Source organism: Neodiprion pinetum, chromosome 2 (assembly GCF_021155775.2).
Source record: "Neodiprion pinetum isolate iyNeoPine1 chromosome 2, iyNeoPine1.2, whole genome shotgun sequence".
NCBI classification, from domain to species: Eukaryota; Metazoa; Arthropoda; class Insecta; order Hymenoptera; family Diprionidae; genus Neodiprion; species Neodiprion pinetum.
In genome coordinates, this window is record NC_060233.1 from 9,112,405 (window position 1) to 9,128,877 (window position 16,473).

The 16,473-nt window shown below is 40.6% G+C and overlaps 1 protein-coding gene across 1 annotated transcript in view; it reads left to right on the forward strand.

Annotated features, from left to right (window-relative positions):
• Positions 1-16,473, forward strand: part of mirr (iroquois-class homeodomain protein mirror) — a 44,995-nt gene that overhangs the window by 21,389 nt on the left and 7,133 nt on the right. The window contains exon 3 of the mRNA XM_046611462.2: positions 2,062-2,171. Within this exon, the coding sequence (XP_046467418.1) occupies positions 2,062-2,171 (110 nt within the window). The remainder of the gene's footprint in view (positions 1-2,061; positions 2,172-16,473) is intronic.

Sequence of the window (16,473 nt, forward strand, 5' to 3'; positions counted from 1 at the left end):
TATATCGGCTGCAAGTGATTCACAATTTATATATATATGTATATATCCGTCGCTTGTAACATTTGGACCTTGGCTTGATACGGCCATTAAAGCAATTAACAACGAAACGTTTGTTATTAGATTATTGAAAGGCGTAAGCTGGAGATGGGAAATGAATAGTAAAAATAATACACATCGTCGCGTTAACATCTGACAGAGATAAAGTAATCGTAGCTTCGGTGTTTTCCTTAAATAATCTTATATTATATTGCATAAAATACCCTCGTCACTCGCTCAAATCAATCTACACTTGTTATAAATCTATCAATTCTCTCAGCACACGTAATAACATCTACCGATGAGCTCATCTCAAATAATTTTAAAACACCTCTCTTAATGAAATCCCAGTCGAATTAGTACGTAAAAAATTACACTAATTGTAAAATATAATACTCTGCGAAACTCTGCAACTGAAATTGAAACTAAATTTGATCTAACTCGAACAATGAATTCCGCCTCGCCACAAAAATATATCGTCGAAAAAATAAGTAAATGTTTGAATAAATCGAGATTTTTTGGAATTAGTTTTTGGGCAAATAGCTGGGACAGAGTCTAGTCGAGATATTACACTGGTACATAGGTATTATAAATCGAAGAAGGCGCAAGGCGATAGGATTGATAACATTGAGCGGGCGCGTGCTGATAGAAACATGACATAAATACTTTCTCGGAGATAATTTTTCCCGCATTATGTGTAGAACGCCCCGTATAATCGTGCGGTGTAACTAAGATATTCCGCCGGGCGCGACGAAGGCGACGGCTGCCTATAAATCCAGGCGCGATGGGTTCAAGGGTTAAACAAGCAAACATGCACCGCACACGGCGCTCGTACAACGGTAATTACCATTTCTGTATACGCACCAACACGCGTAAGACAAACCTCAGGGGTTTCCGCAGACGCGGAAACGAGACCCCCGTTTGGGTACCGGTAAAAAATCAGAACAACCTAAAATCGGAATGGTCAGAATTCCGAAGATGAATATATCGAAAACTCACAATCGCGAATGAACAAAGTGGTGAATCTTCATTAAGCCAGAAATAATGGGAATAGAATGTAAAAGCATCGAAATTTGAAGTTATAGAATTTAGAATACGCAACTGGTGAAAATTCCGAAAGGCCGTTAGCGGAATGAGGCAAATACGATTGCTCGCAAACACAAATAAATAACCTTCGGATGGATCATAAAGGAGAATTTTCATCTATTCGAATTCATAAATGCGAAGGATCAAGAATCGGAACGGTTTGAACTCCGAGTAGTAATCTCACAGAAGGCTCGGAATACAGAATTGCGGTATATCAGAATCGTCGGAACGAAGAATCGTAATATATGAAAAGAGTCGGGCACGTCGTTGGCCACACTCGAAAGGCCTAACCCAACAGCTTTAACAACTCAAAGTTGTCCATTCGCGTTGCGTTCTTTCTTCTTTATTAGGTATTGAGTAAAGAATTTGTTCGATTCTGTATATAAAACATTTTACAAGTCAAAATAGATTTGTTGGATAAACTCGGAATGTGAAATTCTGGTGTTAAGCCATCTATACGGTTACTTTCGGAATATCGATCCTTCTGAATTGTACGATTCTGAATAACGATCCTTCTACATTTTGGATATCTGTTTGCCGCCGTTTCTAGACGATGAAGTTCTAACTTTTATTTTTATAATATTTGGACATTTGAGGATATGAAACTTTCTACAAATTAATTAGCTAGAATATTGACTCTATACGTTATTAAATTCTGCATTTCTGAATTCTTGGATTAACGTTTTCTGAAGTATGTGGGTTCGGATAATAATATAAAAGCTCTACCAAATACATTTTAGACTTAAAATTTCTGGTAGCATCTATTCTCTCATATTTGTTATTCGAGTTTCTTAAATTCGGAATTCTGGCCATTCTGATTTTCGGTTTTTCATTTCTTACCCGCCCCCATTTTACTTCTCAGCGTTTCCATGGCCGTTTGATTTTTTAGCGAAATATCCTCACGAATTTTTCCAGCGTTTTTATGCTTCCTGCTTTCAGGCCGCTGGTCTTGAGTTGAAAGAAAACCTCGGAGCTGGAGCGGCTGCAGCATGGACCTATCCTTCGGTCTATCATCCCTACGACGCGGCCTTCGGTTACCCGTTCAACGGGTGAGTTTTTAATTTTTTTCATAATCTTCTCCTCGCCTTTTATCCTCCCCGGTATTTCTAACCTCGCCAAAACGAAGCAGCTGTAACGATCACGATCTTTGTCCGACTCGTATTACACCCATACCTTGCTTTACGGCGTATAGATAAGTTCCGGAAAAATTGGTCGTAAAGCGAAAAGCCGTATCACGAATCAATTGTTTTTACCCAACCTCGTACAAATTCAATTTGATCTGTTCCAATTTTTTTATAAAGTAATATATTTTTTCGATCACCAGGCACATGATTCTTTTCATCTCGTATAAAGATACGTACACAAAAAAAAAAAAAATTTCCACCTCTACTCTCTTGAGTAGTCGAAACAATTTTTCAACCTCTACGTTCTAACGCAACGAATAATTTCGTATGTTTTCCGTACCGCAGGGTATTTCGCAATTGTCTATATATGTCATTGAGAAATGGGATAAGTTCCTAAGAACAATTTCGAACTTCTATACTGAAAGACGTGAGAAACGAACGTGAATTTATTAACACAAGAGTTGAAAAGGAATATATAGGCAGCCGCTCGTTACTTGCTGTACTTTATTGGCAAGTAAAATTATAGGCCAGACTTTCATTCCCGATATTTCTTGATAAACGAGTGCATATATATGTATTAGAGTTGTCTTTATTTAGGGTGTTGTTGAATATTTTCCGGAACTCTAAAAATCCTTGCATAGAGGTTTTCGACCGGACTTGATTATATTTGAAATTTTCGTCGGCCATATTGGATCCACCATCTTGAATTTTCAGATTCTGATATTCAGCGACTCCAAAAACTATAGAATACTATCTTGTTATAAACCTTAACGCGGGCATGATAATAATGTGTGACTCGAAGGGTTAAAATGGGGAAATTCAACCCGTTGGCTGGAGGGGTTGGAGTTGATATTAAAATCCGAAAAGTAAGCTATTGTTTTTGATTTGCGGTACAGCCAGAAGAAAATTCGTCAACACCCTAAATAGGGACCACCCTGGTATATATATTCTGGGACACGAAAGAAGGAAAACAAGCAAACAAGGAGTTGCACTCAACGACGAGCATTGACGCGTTAATAATTCGTCAGGGAGTGTACGAGCATCGAGTTTCGCAAATCGACAATAGCCTGATCCACTTTGTGTAACGTCCTGCAGACGTCGCGTCACCCCGAGCAAGCAGGCAGGCGGTAACCCTTCCCATTGTATCCCAATGCGACTTTGGTCTGCGCCGATGCGGAGTCGAAGCGCGAACCGGAAGGCACCTGAAAGGGTGAAACAGGATTATCGTTTCCTGCAGTGCATGCGTAAATTCGTGCAGCGAGCACTCCTCGGTTTGACGGATCGATTGATCGCCGGTTGGAAGCGGCCGGACTAGGATAGTTAAATAGAGCAGATCGGTACAACGCCGGGAGAATCACCTTCTGGAGTTTGGATTTGGTTTCGGATCGGGACGCGGTAATGCCCCGATGGAGCCGACTCGAGGAGAAAGGAAACCATAAAAACTCGACCCGGAGATCGTCCCGATACTCGGGAAGTCGGATCCTCTCCCTTCTCCTCTGCCGTTCCCCATTATCCTCTCCTTTCTCGCTTCGCCTCATAGTCCGAGGGTCCGCTCGTTCGTCGTTGCTGACTGCTCGGCTATCTCCATCTCTGAACCAGCCCGTTTCCTCAATATCGCCCTGAAAAATACCTGCCTGTTTCCAGAGTTTGCCTATTAAATTTGTCGCCCCGGACGCCGAGTGACCGCCTCGAGGCAGAAAGCACAATTTTATCGCGGGGAAAAACCAGGTGTTTAAGGTCATCGCGGCTACCATTTTATACTGTCTGTAGAAGGAACTAGCGATCTGGATATACGAGAATGGGCTGAATACATCGTTGAATTACATGTTATGTAAAATGAGGAAAATATTTTTGCTTTGGCAAACGGTCTTTTTAACTTATCATTTTTACTGATTATAGAATAGCTATGGTTACTGAAAGCGTATTCGGAAGGCTATTGATTATTTATCGGAAAAACGATTGGTAATATTGGAAGAATAATCGCGCGTATGCTTTTACCCGCTGATTTAAATTCACATTCAAGTTTTTGGACTAATTGCACGCTTCATTAGCTACGCTCAATTTGAATATAAAGAGCTCGTTGCGATTTGCGTGCAACTTTTAGTCGTTTTAAAGATAATTTTAATTTCATCGATTCGATATATTCATCCTTCTTATCTTCATTGCATCGGATTCTCAAAACAACATCCTGATATCGACCTTTGATTCCATACACTCTATTCGATCGTTTGCATATAGATACGTATTTTAGATATTATCGTTTGCACGAAGAATCGATGAGACATGTTGACCGAATTTCCTTGAAGATGATTTCGGTCGATGCTCGAATTGAACTTTTGGACCTAATTTCTTCTCAATAATCACAAAATTTATTTTGCAAATTGCAAATGGACAGTTTAATACCTGCGATAATATGTAAAACTGATGACCAAATTAAGAATCACTTCGGAAATAACTAGACAGAAATAATTAATGTTTTCATCTTCACTCAATGTATACGGTAAATTTAAGGTGCTAAGTAATTCATCAAACGTTCAGTCGGTGAACCTAAATATCTCAACCAACTTCCCGTCACCGAGTTATACCTACGCTTGTTCGAACCAAGTTACAGCTCCAGTAACTAATCGACTTGAACGTTAATCAAACGTCAAGTCGTACATCCGCCTTTTTGAGTAAAAATTTGTCAGCAGGTACATAAGTCTTGTATTCCAAAGCTCAACACAAGTTGGAATATCGTCGCTAATCGAAAGCTGCAGTTTCATTACTCTCCCTGAAAATTCGTCACGAAAATATCTCCAACGACAAGTTTGAATCGATTTTCCTCGATGACATTTCATTCTTTTGCAGCATGTAATCCCTGCGATTAGCATATTCAAATGTCAAAATGTGACAGTACGTACATGTATGTCATTTTGCATTAAAAAATTCAAGATGTCGGATCCAATGCGGCGAACGAAAATTTCAAATTCGATCGAATATGGACAAAAAAACTCTGTCCAGGGGTTTTTGGGCTCGCTGATTACGAATTGAAAATGAGATTTTGAAAATTCAGTAAGGCAAATCCAATTAGTAACCCCGAAAATCCTTGTATAGGGTTTTATTTTATTTTTTTTTTTTTTACCGAATTTGATGAAATTTGAAATATTCGTCCACCATATTGGATGCAGGTACGACGAGTTTTGTAGGTTAAGGTGTGCGCGATCCGTGACACCGCACTTCTCGATTCGCGTGATTACATGCGATTCTTGATTGGCTTCTTAACCCCTGCGACTTCGATCCTAGGTCAGACCGACGTGCTTCATTACGCGATGCTATAACAGAATTGCATTGCAAAAAATGACAGCAGCGTTTTTGACTTCCTTGTAAGATTAATCGTCGTTTAAAATAGCGGCGGTACTTGTTCGTGGATAACGGAAGAAAGGAAGGATTATTCGAGCGATCTTGAATCGGAAAAAGGAAAAGTAGCCGGCGGGCACTCGAGGAGAGACAACGGGCTAAATGAGTTCTCCGAGTTTCCCGGTCGGTTTTCCCTCCGCTTCTCTATAACCCGATTCTATTTACGTATGAGGCGCCGTCACTTCGGGTTTTAAATTATTTCGTTGTTTGTCAACGAGCTGAGGACGGCGTCGAGGCGTCGAGTCGCTATCCGAAGCCTTTCGAGATTCCTAGAAAGCCGCAGCGAGCCTCAGGGATATTAGAATAAGGCCGATGAGACGCCTCGATGAGCCCGTGTCGGAAAATTACACGCGGAATGTTGCAGAACGACTGTGTAATACAAGGAGAATTGAGGAAGCGTGGAAACACCTAATTCTTTATTACGTATATACATATACGTTTCTAGACTCGGTTATTATCGGAGACTCGACGACGTTATCTCGAATCGTATTGAAATAATTAACTCGCCATAATTCATTCCCTCGTTACTTGTGTCTATGGATAATATGTATACGCATATACATTTGATCGTTAGGATCCCGGCGCCTATTTTACATATGTGATACACACCGATACACCATTTTTTACCCTCTCTCTCTCTCTCTCTCTCTCTCTCTTTTACTCTCCTTTTTACTTTTTTGTTTTTGTTTTTTTTTTTTTGTTTTTTTTATCCCTTTCGGTTATCGCCAACAGCTCGCTCCATAAAGCATGTATATGTACGCGCGACACGCAGACGAACGTGAAACCTTCACATTCACGTATTGTACACGCTGCTTTTTGCTCATGTTATATGTATACTTACCAAGCCGTACAACTCGCGTGAGAGACTAAAAAAATATATAACGCTATATGTATTGTACACGTACGCACAGATACTTATACATACGTACACGACACGAAAGAAAATGAATTCACGCGTATTACGTACAAGATAAGCGGTATAACCGGGAACGTCAACATTTCAATAAATTAGTAGATAATCGACCCTTGACTGACCTCAGAATATACTTTTACAGTGCGTATATGTACATATGTGTGTGTATATTATATATTTTTTTACGGTGACTTCTGTTCAAACTCTATTTTCACTATTTATTCATCCCTGATGCAGGCTCATGCGTATAGCGGAACTGATTACGACGGTTGAGAGACTCCACGTGGAATCCGCTCCGTTATTTTATTTTTCCAACTTTGTGACAGTGTACAAGTCGAAAGATTTTCGGCCATGGTGATGAATGTGTTGAAAAAGTGGGAACACGTGCGAAAAATGATCGTACGAATAAGGATCATCCGTGCGTTGATTGATGATAATTTATTTAACATTCTATTGAATTTGAAACGTCCCAATTTTCCTGAACCTTTGAGTAACCTGAAAAATAAATCTTTACTGACCTGAAACGTCGAGATTTTTCGTGTTGATAAGTTCGTGACCATGTTATTGTAATAATTTCCAATTTTTAAATAACAAGTTCATTAAACGACGTTTCGGTCGGACACCCGCCGGTCACCTTCAGACTAGAAAAATTACATTATTCTTATATCTTTGAAATGTTTAGCTTGAAATTATCGAAAGCTAAATAATTGACGTTAAACTTGGAGTGTGTGTACATCGTAAATTTTTAATCCTACAACACGTCTGAACCAATATAAAATTTGTGGTGTACGCATACTTGTAAGTTAAATGTCAATTCTTTTAGCTCTCTACAATTTCGATTTAAAAATTTTAAAGAGAATTTCTTCAGCTCGAAGATGGCCGGCGAATGCTCGACCGAATCGTTCTTTAACAAACTTATTATTTGCAAAAAATTAACCTACCTCGACGAAATTAGAAATTAAGAGAAAAAAAATTGTTAATATTCTTCGACACGTTATCTGCGTCAATGAAAAATTATACCGTAACTATCGTGCTGTAAAACCGTGAAAAATAAGAATAATAATAATTATAATTACGATATAGATAGTCAAGAGAGAATTTCTGGTGCAAGCAAATGCCGTCCAAGGTGTAAGAAAATCCGTAATTCGATGATCAGGAGGAAACGCAACAGTCGGAAATTCGTCGCCGGTATCTTCGTGGCGTCGGCTGGCTTCGGTTGCCTCGAGGAATCGTTCGAGACATGACGCACTTCCGGTTGTTCCGTAGGCATGGATAACTGCCTGGGGTTCCTCCGCCGATCGGCACGACTGATTCGTATGCAAGGAAGCGATCGCGTAGTACAGCGGTCCGGAGGTGCTTATCACCGAGTCGAACTAGTCGGCACAGCTATTCCTCATGCCGGTTATACCTGCTCCGCGCATGCACCGGTTCGGAAACGGCACCGACACCGGAACTCGACGTCCGAAACGAGCCGTTCCTCCTCGAAATCTACCGCCGATGAAGACACGCGTTAGCAGGGATTCGAACCTTCGGCATTCGTATCACGTCAAAGTGACGAGGTCTCCTACCGCGAACGCGTGCCTTTGTTGAAATCGGTACTAGGTGACTAATGCGACAATGTTATAATACCTCCGATTCCTGACTGTGCGACGGTCCGATTTCATTCGACGATACGCTGTGTTAACCCTTCGAGTCGTAGCGGTAAAGTTTTCTTGCCACATATTTTATGTTTATTTATTTTTTTTTTGTATATTTAGAGAAATTTTCAAAATTATTTTTTTGCTATTTTTTTCTACTTTTGATAAATTATTATTTTTGGAAGCAATTCGATTGAAGAAAATCGTGAAATTTGAAGAAATAACTCACTGAGAGAAATTTTTAGTTACGGTTACCGCTCGGTCCTTGACTATTTTCATTTTTTACCACAGTCGAAAAATATAGTTCTAGGTAGACAATGAAAATTTGTTTTCCAGCTGTTACCGGAAAGTCTAGTATCCGTTGCTATTCTTTCTCATTACTAATTTTAAAAATCTATTATATTATTGTTCTACATACATACAGGAAAAAAAATGTTATTTATTTTAGCGAAATACATTTTTTTTTTCTCAAATACATTTTCTTCTGTCTAACAGGCAAAAATACTGGCAAAGAATTCAAAGTTTTGACTGATTTCACGGAATGCAAGGAAACAACAGCTTTCTTCGAGCAAAAAAAAAGAGAAGAATTTAATTGATTGAAGAATATGTTTTCAGTTTCGACCCAATGGATTTGTCCTCTGGAACAAATATATTATTGAAATACTTATGGTTAATGATTAGCAGGTACTGCTGAAATCTAGAATTAATTTATTCCTGATAAATAAATGAGGATAAAAAAGATGCTATTTTAAATTGAATATGAATTTATTTAACTGTGGAGAAATAAAATATTATTTCGGATTGTGAGAAATCTTATTGAATTTGAGTCAAATTTTCTACGAGTGTTCGTAAAATGTCTTTTTTTGGATTTAAAATTTTGTAGCTGGCATTTGAAACGTCATTCTCGTAACGTTTTTACTGAATTGTACTGAAGCTAACTTCGCGATATCATTATTACCTCTGAAGTACTGCAGAGTTTGAAGTCTTGTCATTCTAAGATAGTGCGTAATCACGTCACGATAATAGGTAATAATTTTTATTATTCAATTACCAATTTAAACATTATCTTCTTAACGCAAATAGAAATAATTCGACTTTTATCTGGCTATTACGAAAGGTTTGACGCAATTGTATTCATTGAACATGTGAAAATGAAGCGACATTGGGGTAAAGCAATTAATTACGAGTGGCCAGTTCCTGTGCTCGAATGTTTCAATAAAATCGTTCGACCCGGAGCGTATTAATTTCGTTATAATCGTACCTACCGCACGCTGTGCAAATCGGATCGCTAAGCTGTCTCGCGATACTATCGAGGCTAGCGACACGAGCCTGTTACACATTGAAAAGGTGAATCGCAGTGGATTAGCGCCGGTCATAGTCTACATCGTATTGTAACATATAATATTCTTGAATGAATCGGCATTCATTGAAAGAAAGGTGAAAAATTCCATGACTCCGCGTACAATCCGCTGTATGCAATCCGCGGTATACGGACACCTATCATCGTTTACTAAATGGTCAAATTTTGCTGAGTGTAAAATAAATCCAACGCCGCTTAGACACTTCGCGGTGCGAAATGATGTACAAGAAATTCGACACCGATAAACACATTCGCACACATATTAATGCTTGTATCATAGCCGACGTCCGGTAACGACGAGACGGGCGAGCGAGAAAGAGAGGCGAGGGGGGTGGATTAACATACAGACGCGCAAAGAGGCAATGACGGAAAAGCAAAATGAGTGGATAACGTGTACGCGTATATTTTACACACACACACACACTGACAAATGGAAGCAGTCACGTCGGCATGCGCGGTCGCGAGGTCGGGATCGCGCGGGTTAACGGTCTCGTCTTTCCGGCGGATTGGCCCTACTTCCGGGGACATATAGGGTAGACAATAACCGACGACACGACAGCTCCTTTTACACGTGCAATACACGCTTTGTACCTGTGCGGTACATACCGCGAGCGTTATGTCGTATGATATGCGTACACACCTTGGGCAATTGCCGTTCGTCCCTCTTACGATATGTGCAACGCGTAATAATCGTGAGCCTTTAGCTCGGACACCCGTGCTCCTTAGCTATTGCATCGACGTCATGCCTTCCGCAGCTTATATTATACATGTTACGCATGTGTAGGCGTGATTACATGCCTGCTTAACTATATGGGCAGGGCTTCGTTGCAGCGAACCTGATGTTTACCCAACTCGAGTTTACAATGACATTATAAGAAACGTTGGGAATTGTTGTTCCTATCTTGGACTTTTTAAGCCTGTCGAATGTCGTTTCGTTGAGGCCCATTCGCAGTGGCGCGTGCATGAAAGGTTCACTGACGCCGATTGTTTGGAGAACTCTTTGGCACAGACTTGTTTCGAACTTTGTCAATCAAATTGCAGATTGACACTACAGCGGTAGGTGATCATTGCCGATCTCTTCATTGACCCTACGCATATCCCCTGACGATCATCCCATCTCGGTGATGCTGATTCAATGCACGTTAAGATCCAGCGTTCGTTGGCACCGGTTGGAATGACCTTCAGAACTAATGGGATCCGGAGGTACTCGAGGCGTGTTGGAATCCAAGCATCCCAGATTTGGACAGCTACGGAAATGAGAAGGCTGAAGTTAGTAACGTTAACGTAACGAAACATCATGCAATGAAATGAATCGTTATTCCACAATTTTCGAACAAGTTTCAATGACTTGTCTTTACAAAATATGAACATGTTTTCTTTGTTATTATTTACTCGTCCAAGTTCGAGTAACGATTTTTTCCGTACATGCATAGTTAAACCAACTTCGAGCTCGTCGGAAACGAGGTTTGCGAAGCGACGACTGTCTTCGTTCAGATTAATGACAAACTTGATGATCGGAACTTACGGAGTGAAACTTTTGGGTGGCTCGTTTTAACCGGATGGAAATCGGAGAGCGAAGCATTCGCTGCGTCTAGTCTCGGAGGTTTTGTCTACGGACTGCCCGCTGTCAGAAGCTTGTCATCCGCAGGTCTGACATCGCGTCCTGATGATGTCCCCGGATCCACGGCCACGCCCTCGGAAATGTGTCACAGACTTTTCGAACGACCGAGTGACTGAGTGACTGACTAGACTGCTCGCCCGCTGCATTACCGGGCGTGGAGGTTAACCCTTGCGGCCTCCCCAGGACCGGTACAAAAAGCATCCCCTGCTGTAACCGGGTCATTAAACGGCCGTAGATCATCCGTGGGAGACGTCGGAGTCCCGGGGATCCGGCCCATGCATGTATCCCGAGCGAGACGACGCCGTATCGTCATTAGCCACAAATACACCTCCGTCCTTCACCTTCTCTACGACTCACTCACTCACTCACGCATGCACGCACGTTAATTTCGGGGTCGCATCCCCCTCAACGAAGTTTGGTACCCGATGCCGCCGCATTTGCAGACTAACGGGAAAGATGCGCTTCGTGTCGGCATCACCGCTAACTTAAATTGTACGAAAGTATCAACCGATGCGACTGAATACAGTGGAATACGATGTGCTTGTTGCTTTTCTCTCCGAAGCTATGCTTGAAAATGTTGAGCGTACATGTGTTTTTTTTTTCTACGTGATTTCGTCGTTTCACGCTGATCGTGAGCTGGGTTTTATCATATACAGGAATATTTAGTCGTAGATAATAATTTTAAATGGTTTTTGTACGAAAATTTTTATGAGCTGTTTACATGGAAGGTACGTGTTTGTTGCAGAAATCGATTGCGCACAGCCCGAATACGTTGCGAGCTATGAATCAAGTGTTACAGTCAAAAACTAAAAACATTTCTTAGAATTTTTTTAGCTGTCGGTCGAACGCTGATTTAATGTCTTCTTCACACATTTAAGTGTCCGATCAGTCTAATAAGAGTTCCTCGGATTGATTTCAGACGGAAAATTTCTGGCTCCAAAAACTGCGAAATAAGCTAGGTGACTCCATTGAACTAGCTATCAAAATTAGCAGCTAAAATGTACAAGACTTGCACAGGGTCTTCCAAAAGGTGGGAAAGAAGAACCACAAATTTATAGCTACCAAGTTATGACAGTTTATTCAGTATGCCTTAATTCTAATACAAGTGGTCAAGTGTCAGTGTGTGGTTTTAATGTAACTAGTTACCTAATAGTAAAAGAGTGAAAGACTGAAAGACATGCACAAGTATAATTGTAGGTATGTTGTTTGACACTTGAAATTATTGTAAGAGGATGTCAAAGTACAATATACATTATCTTAAGCAAAATGTCGAAGATATTATACCAGATAATTATTTTCATACTTCGTAAATACAGCTTCAGTAACGGGTTGTGTACGAGCACAAAGCACGTCTAGAAAATAAGAAATATTATGTAATATTGTATTCTTACTGCTTTATGTATCCTGAATTAAAATTGATGAATGATTGAAGTTTCCCATATTTTTTCTTAATTTCTCAGCTGTTGTTCACTCGAAGATTTCGAAGCTTTTTTGAGGAGCCATCAGGTTCAATTAGTCTAGTGAGAGTCAATCTAATAACTTGACTATGCGAAGTGGTAGGTTTGTTGCTCTAGAACGGAAGATTTTCTCTGAAACTTCAATGCAGTCGGTCTTTTGCTGGTTTTATTATCATTCTTGAGCTTTCAAAGGACCGATGAGTCCTGGTGAAATCATACAAATCGATTTCCCGACTTGGACTTTTTTGAGCAGGAAGGAACGTGAGGCTAACCCATTTGCATTTTTGTCGGAAATTTTCGCGATTTTGAAAAGTGCTGGAATAGATTCTTTCATGCACCATTCCGACGTAATTCTGCGAGAGAAATCGATTGGGCGCAGTCCCAATACGCTGCGATCAACGCATCAAAAGTTACAGCCGAAAAACGAGAACCTGTGTTTTCGATATTTTTCAGCAGGTGCTTTTTCCTTCGTAACTTCTCTCCTGTTGATCCCACGCTGTTTTCGCTGCGTTTTCTGAGTTCCTGGGGGTCCAAATGGTCAAGAAAGGGTCATTTAAATCGAATCTGTGACCAAAAATTTTTCGGCTAAAAAAAAAGCAAGGCTAACCCCTTTGCATTTTTGGCGAAAATTTTCGCGATTTTGAAAAGTGCTGGAATAAATTCTTTCATGCACCATTCCGACGTAATTCTGCGAGAGAAATCGATTGGGCGCAGTCCCAATACGCTGCGATCAACGCATCAAAAGTTACAGCCGAAAAACGAGAACCTGTGTTTTCGACATTTTTCAGCAGGTGCTTTTTCCTTCGTAACTTCTCTCCTGTTGATCCCACGCTGTTTTCGCTGCGTTTTCTAAGTTCCTGGGGGTCCAATTGATCAGAAAACGGTCATTCAAATCAAATCTGTGACCAAAAATTTTTCGGCTAAAAAAAAAGCAAGGCTAACCCCTTTGCATTTTTGGCGAAAATTTTCGCGATTTTGAAAAGTGCTGGAATAAATTCTTTCATGCACCATTCCGACGTAATTCTGCGAGAGAAATCGATTGGGCGCAGTCCCAATACGCTGCGATCAACGCATCAAAAGTTACAGCCGAAAAACGACAATCTGTGTTTTCGACATTTTTCAGCAGGTGCTTTTTCCTTTGTAACTTCTCTCCTGTTGATCCCACGCTGTTTTCGCTGCGTTTTCTGAGTTCCCGGGGGTCCAATTGATCAGAAAACGGTCATTCAAATCAAATCTGTGACCAAAAATTTTTCGGCTAAAAAAAAAGCAAGGCTAACCCCTTTGCATTTTTGGCGAAAATTTTCGCGATTTTGAAAAGTGCTGGAATAAATTCTTTCATGCACCATTCCGACGTAATTCTGCGAGAGAAATCGATTGGGCGCAGTCCCAATACGCTGCGATCAACGCATCAAAAGTTACAGCCGAAAAACGAGAACCTGTGTTTTCGACATTTTTCAGCAGGTGCTTTTTCCTTCGTAACTTCTCTCCTGTTGATCCCACGCTGTTTTCGCTGCGTTTTCTGAGTTCTTGGGGGTCCAATTGATCAGAAAACGGTCATTCGAATCAAATCTGTGACCAAAAATTTGTCGGCTGAAAAAAAAGCAAGGCTAACCCCTTTGCATTTTTGTCGAAAAGTTTCGCGATTTTGAAAAGTGCTGGAATAAATTCTTTCATGCAATATTCCGACGTAAACTTGCGAGAAAAATCGATTGGGCGCAGTCCCAATACGCTGCGATCAACGCATCAAAAGTTACAGCCGAAAAACGACAACCTGTGTTTTCGACATTTTTCAGCAGGTGCTTTTTCCTTCGTAACTTCTCTCCTGTTGATCCCACGCTGTTTTCGCTGCGTTTTCTGAGTTCCCGGGGGTCCAATTGATCAGAAAACGGTCATTCAAATCAAATCTGTGACCAAAAATTTTTCGGCTAAAAAAAAAGCAAGGCTAACCCCTTTGCATTTTTGGCGAAAATTTTCGCGATTTTGAAAAGTGCTGGAATAAATTCTTTCATGCACCATTCCGACGTAATTCTGCGAGAGAAATCGATTGGGCGCAGTCCCAATACGCTGCGATCAACGCATCAAAAGTTACAGCCGAAAAACGAGAACCTGTGTTTTCGACATTTTTCAGCAGGTGCTTTTTCCTTCGTAACTTCTCTCCTGTTGATCCCACGCTGTTTTCGCTGCGTTTTCTGAGTTCTTGGGGGTCCAATTGATCAGAAAACGGTCATTCGAATCAAATCTGTGACCAAAAATTTGTCGGCTGAAAAAAAAGCAAGGCTAACCCCTTTGCATTTTTGTCGAAAAGTTTCGCGATTTTGAAAAGTGCTGGAATAAATTCTTTCATGCAATATTCCGACGTAAACTTGCGAGAAAAATCGATTGGGCGCAGTCCCAATACGCTGCGATCAACGCATCAAAAGTTACAGCCGAAAAACGACAACCTGTGTTTTCGACATTTTTCAGCAGGTGCTTTTTCCTTCGTAACTTCTCTCCTGTTGATCCCACGCTGTTTTCGCTGCGTTTTCTGAGTTCCCGGGGGTCCAATTGATCAGAAAACGGTCATTCAAATCAAATCTGTGACCAAAAATTTTTCGGCTAAAAAAAAAGCAAGGCTAACCCCTTTGCATTTTTGGCGAAAATTTTCGCGATTTTGAAAAGTGCTGGAATAAATTCTTTCATGCACCATTCCGACGTAATTCTGCGAGAGAAATCGATTGGGCGCAGTCCCAATACGCTGCGATCAACGCATCAAAAGTTACAGCCGAAAAACGACAATCTGTGTTTTCGACATTTTTCAGCAGGTGCTTTTTCCTTTGTAACTTCTCTCCTGTTGATCCCACGCTGTTTTCGCTGCGTTTTCTGAGTTCCCGGGGGTCCAATTGATCAGAAAACGGTCATTCGAATCAAATCTGTGACCAAAAATTTTTCGGCTAAAAAAAAAGCAAGGCTAACCCCTTTGCATTTTTGTCGAAAATTTTCGCGATTTTGTAAAGTGCTGGAATAAATTCTTTCATGCACCATTCCAACGTAAATTTGCGAGAGAAATCGATTGGGCGCAGTCCCAATACGCTGCGATCAACGCATCAAAAGTTACAGCCGAAAAACGAGAACCTGTGTTTTCGACATTTTTCAGCAGGTGCTTTTTCCTTCGTAACTTCTCTCCTGTTGATCCCACGCTGTTTTCGCTGCGTTTTCTGAGTTTCTGGGGGTCCAAATGGTCAGGAAAGGGTCATTTAAATCGAATCTGGGACCAAAAATTTTTCGGCTAAAAAAAAAGCAAGGCTAACCCCTTTGCATTTTTGCCAAAAATTTTCGCGATTTTGAAAAGTGCTGGAATAAATTCTTTCATGCACCATTCCGACGTAATTTTGCGAGAGAAATCGATTGGGCGCAGTCACAATACGCTGCGACCAACGGATTACAAGTTACAGGCGAAAAACGAAAGATTCCATTCGTAACTTCTTCGCTGTATGTCCCATCGTTTTTCTGGTTCGTTTCATGCGTTTTTTCTGGGGCTTCAAGTAGTCCCGAAGGGTTATGTTAATTGATTCAGACACAAAAGAATTTTTGACGCAAAAAAAGTTAGACTAACCCTTCGGATTTTTGTTCCAAATTATGGCAATTGTGAAAAATTTCAAACGATAAAATTTCCGACCTTCAAACCCACAAAAAAGGAACGCCGTCACCGTTAAATAGCGGATCCGAAGCTACGATCGAAATATATCAAATTTGCCCAGGATCTCTCAAAAGGTAAGGGAAAAAATCACCTTGTTCAGCTGTATATTTAACATGCCTGAAATTCAGTCCAAGTGCTATGATATCAGTGTTCAGTAATTCAACAAG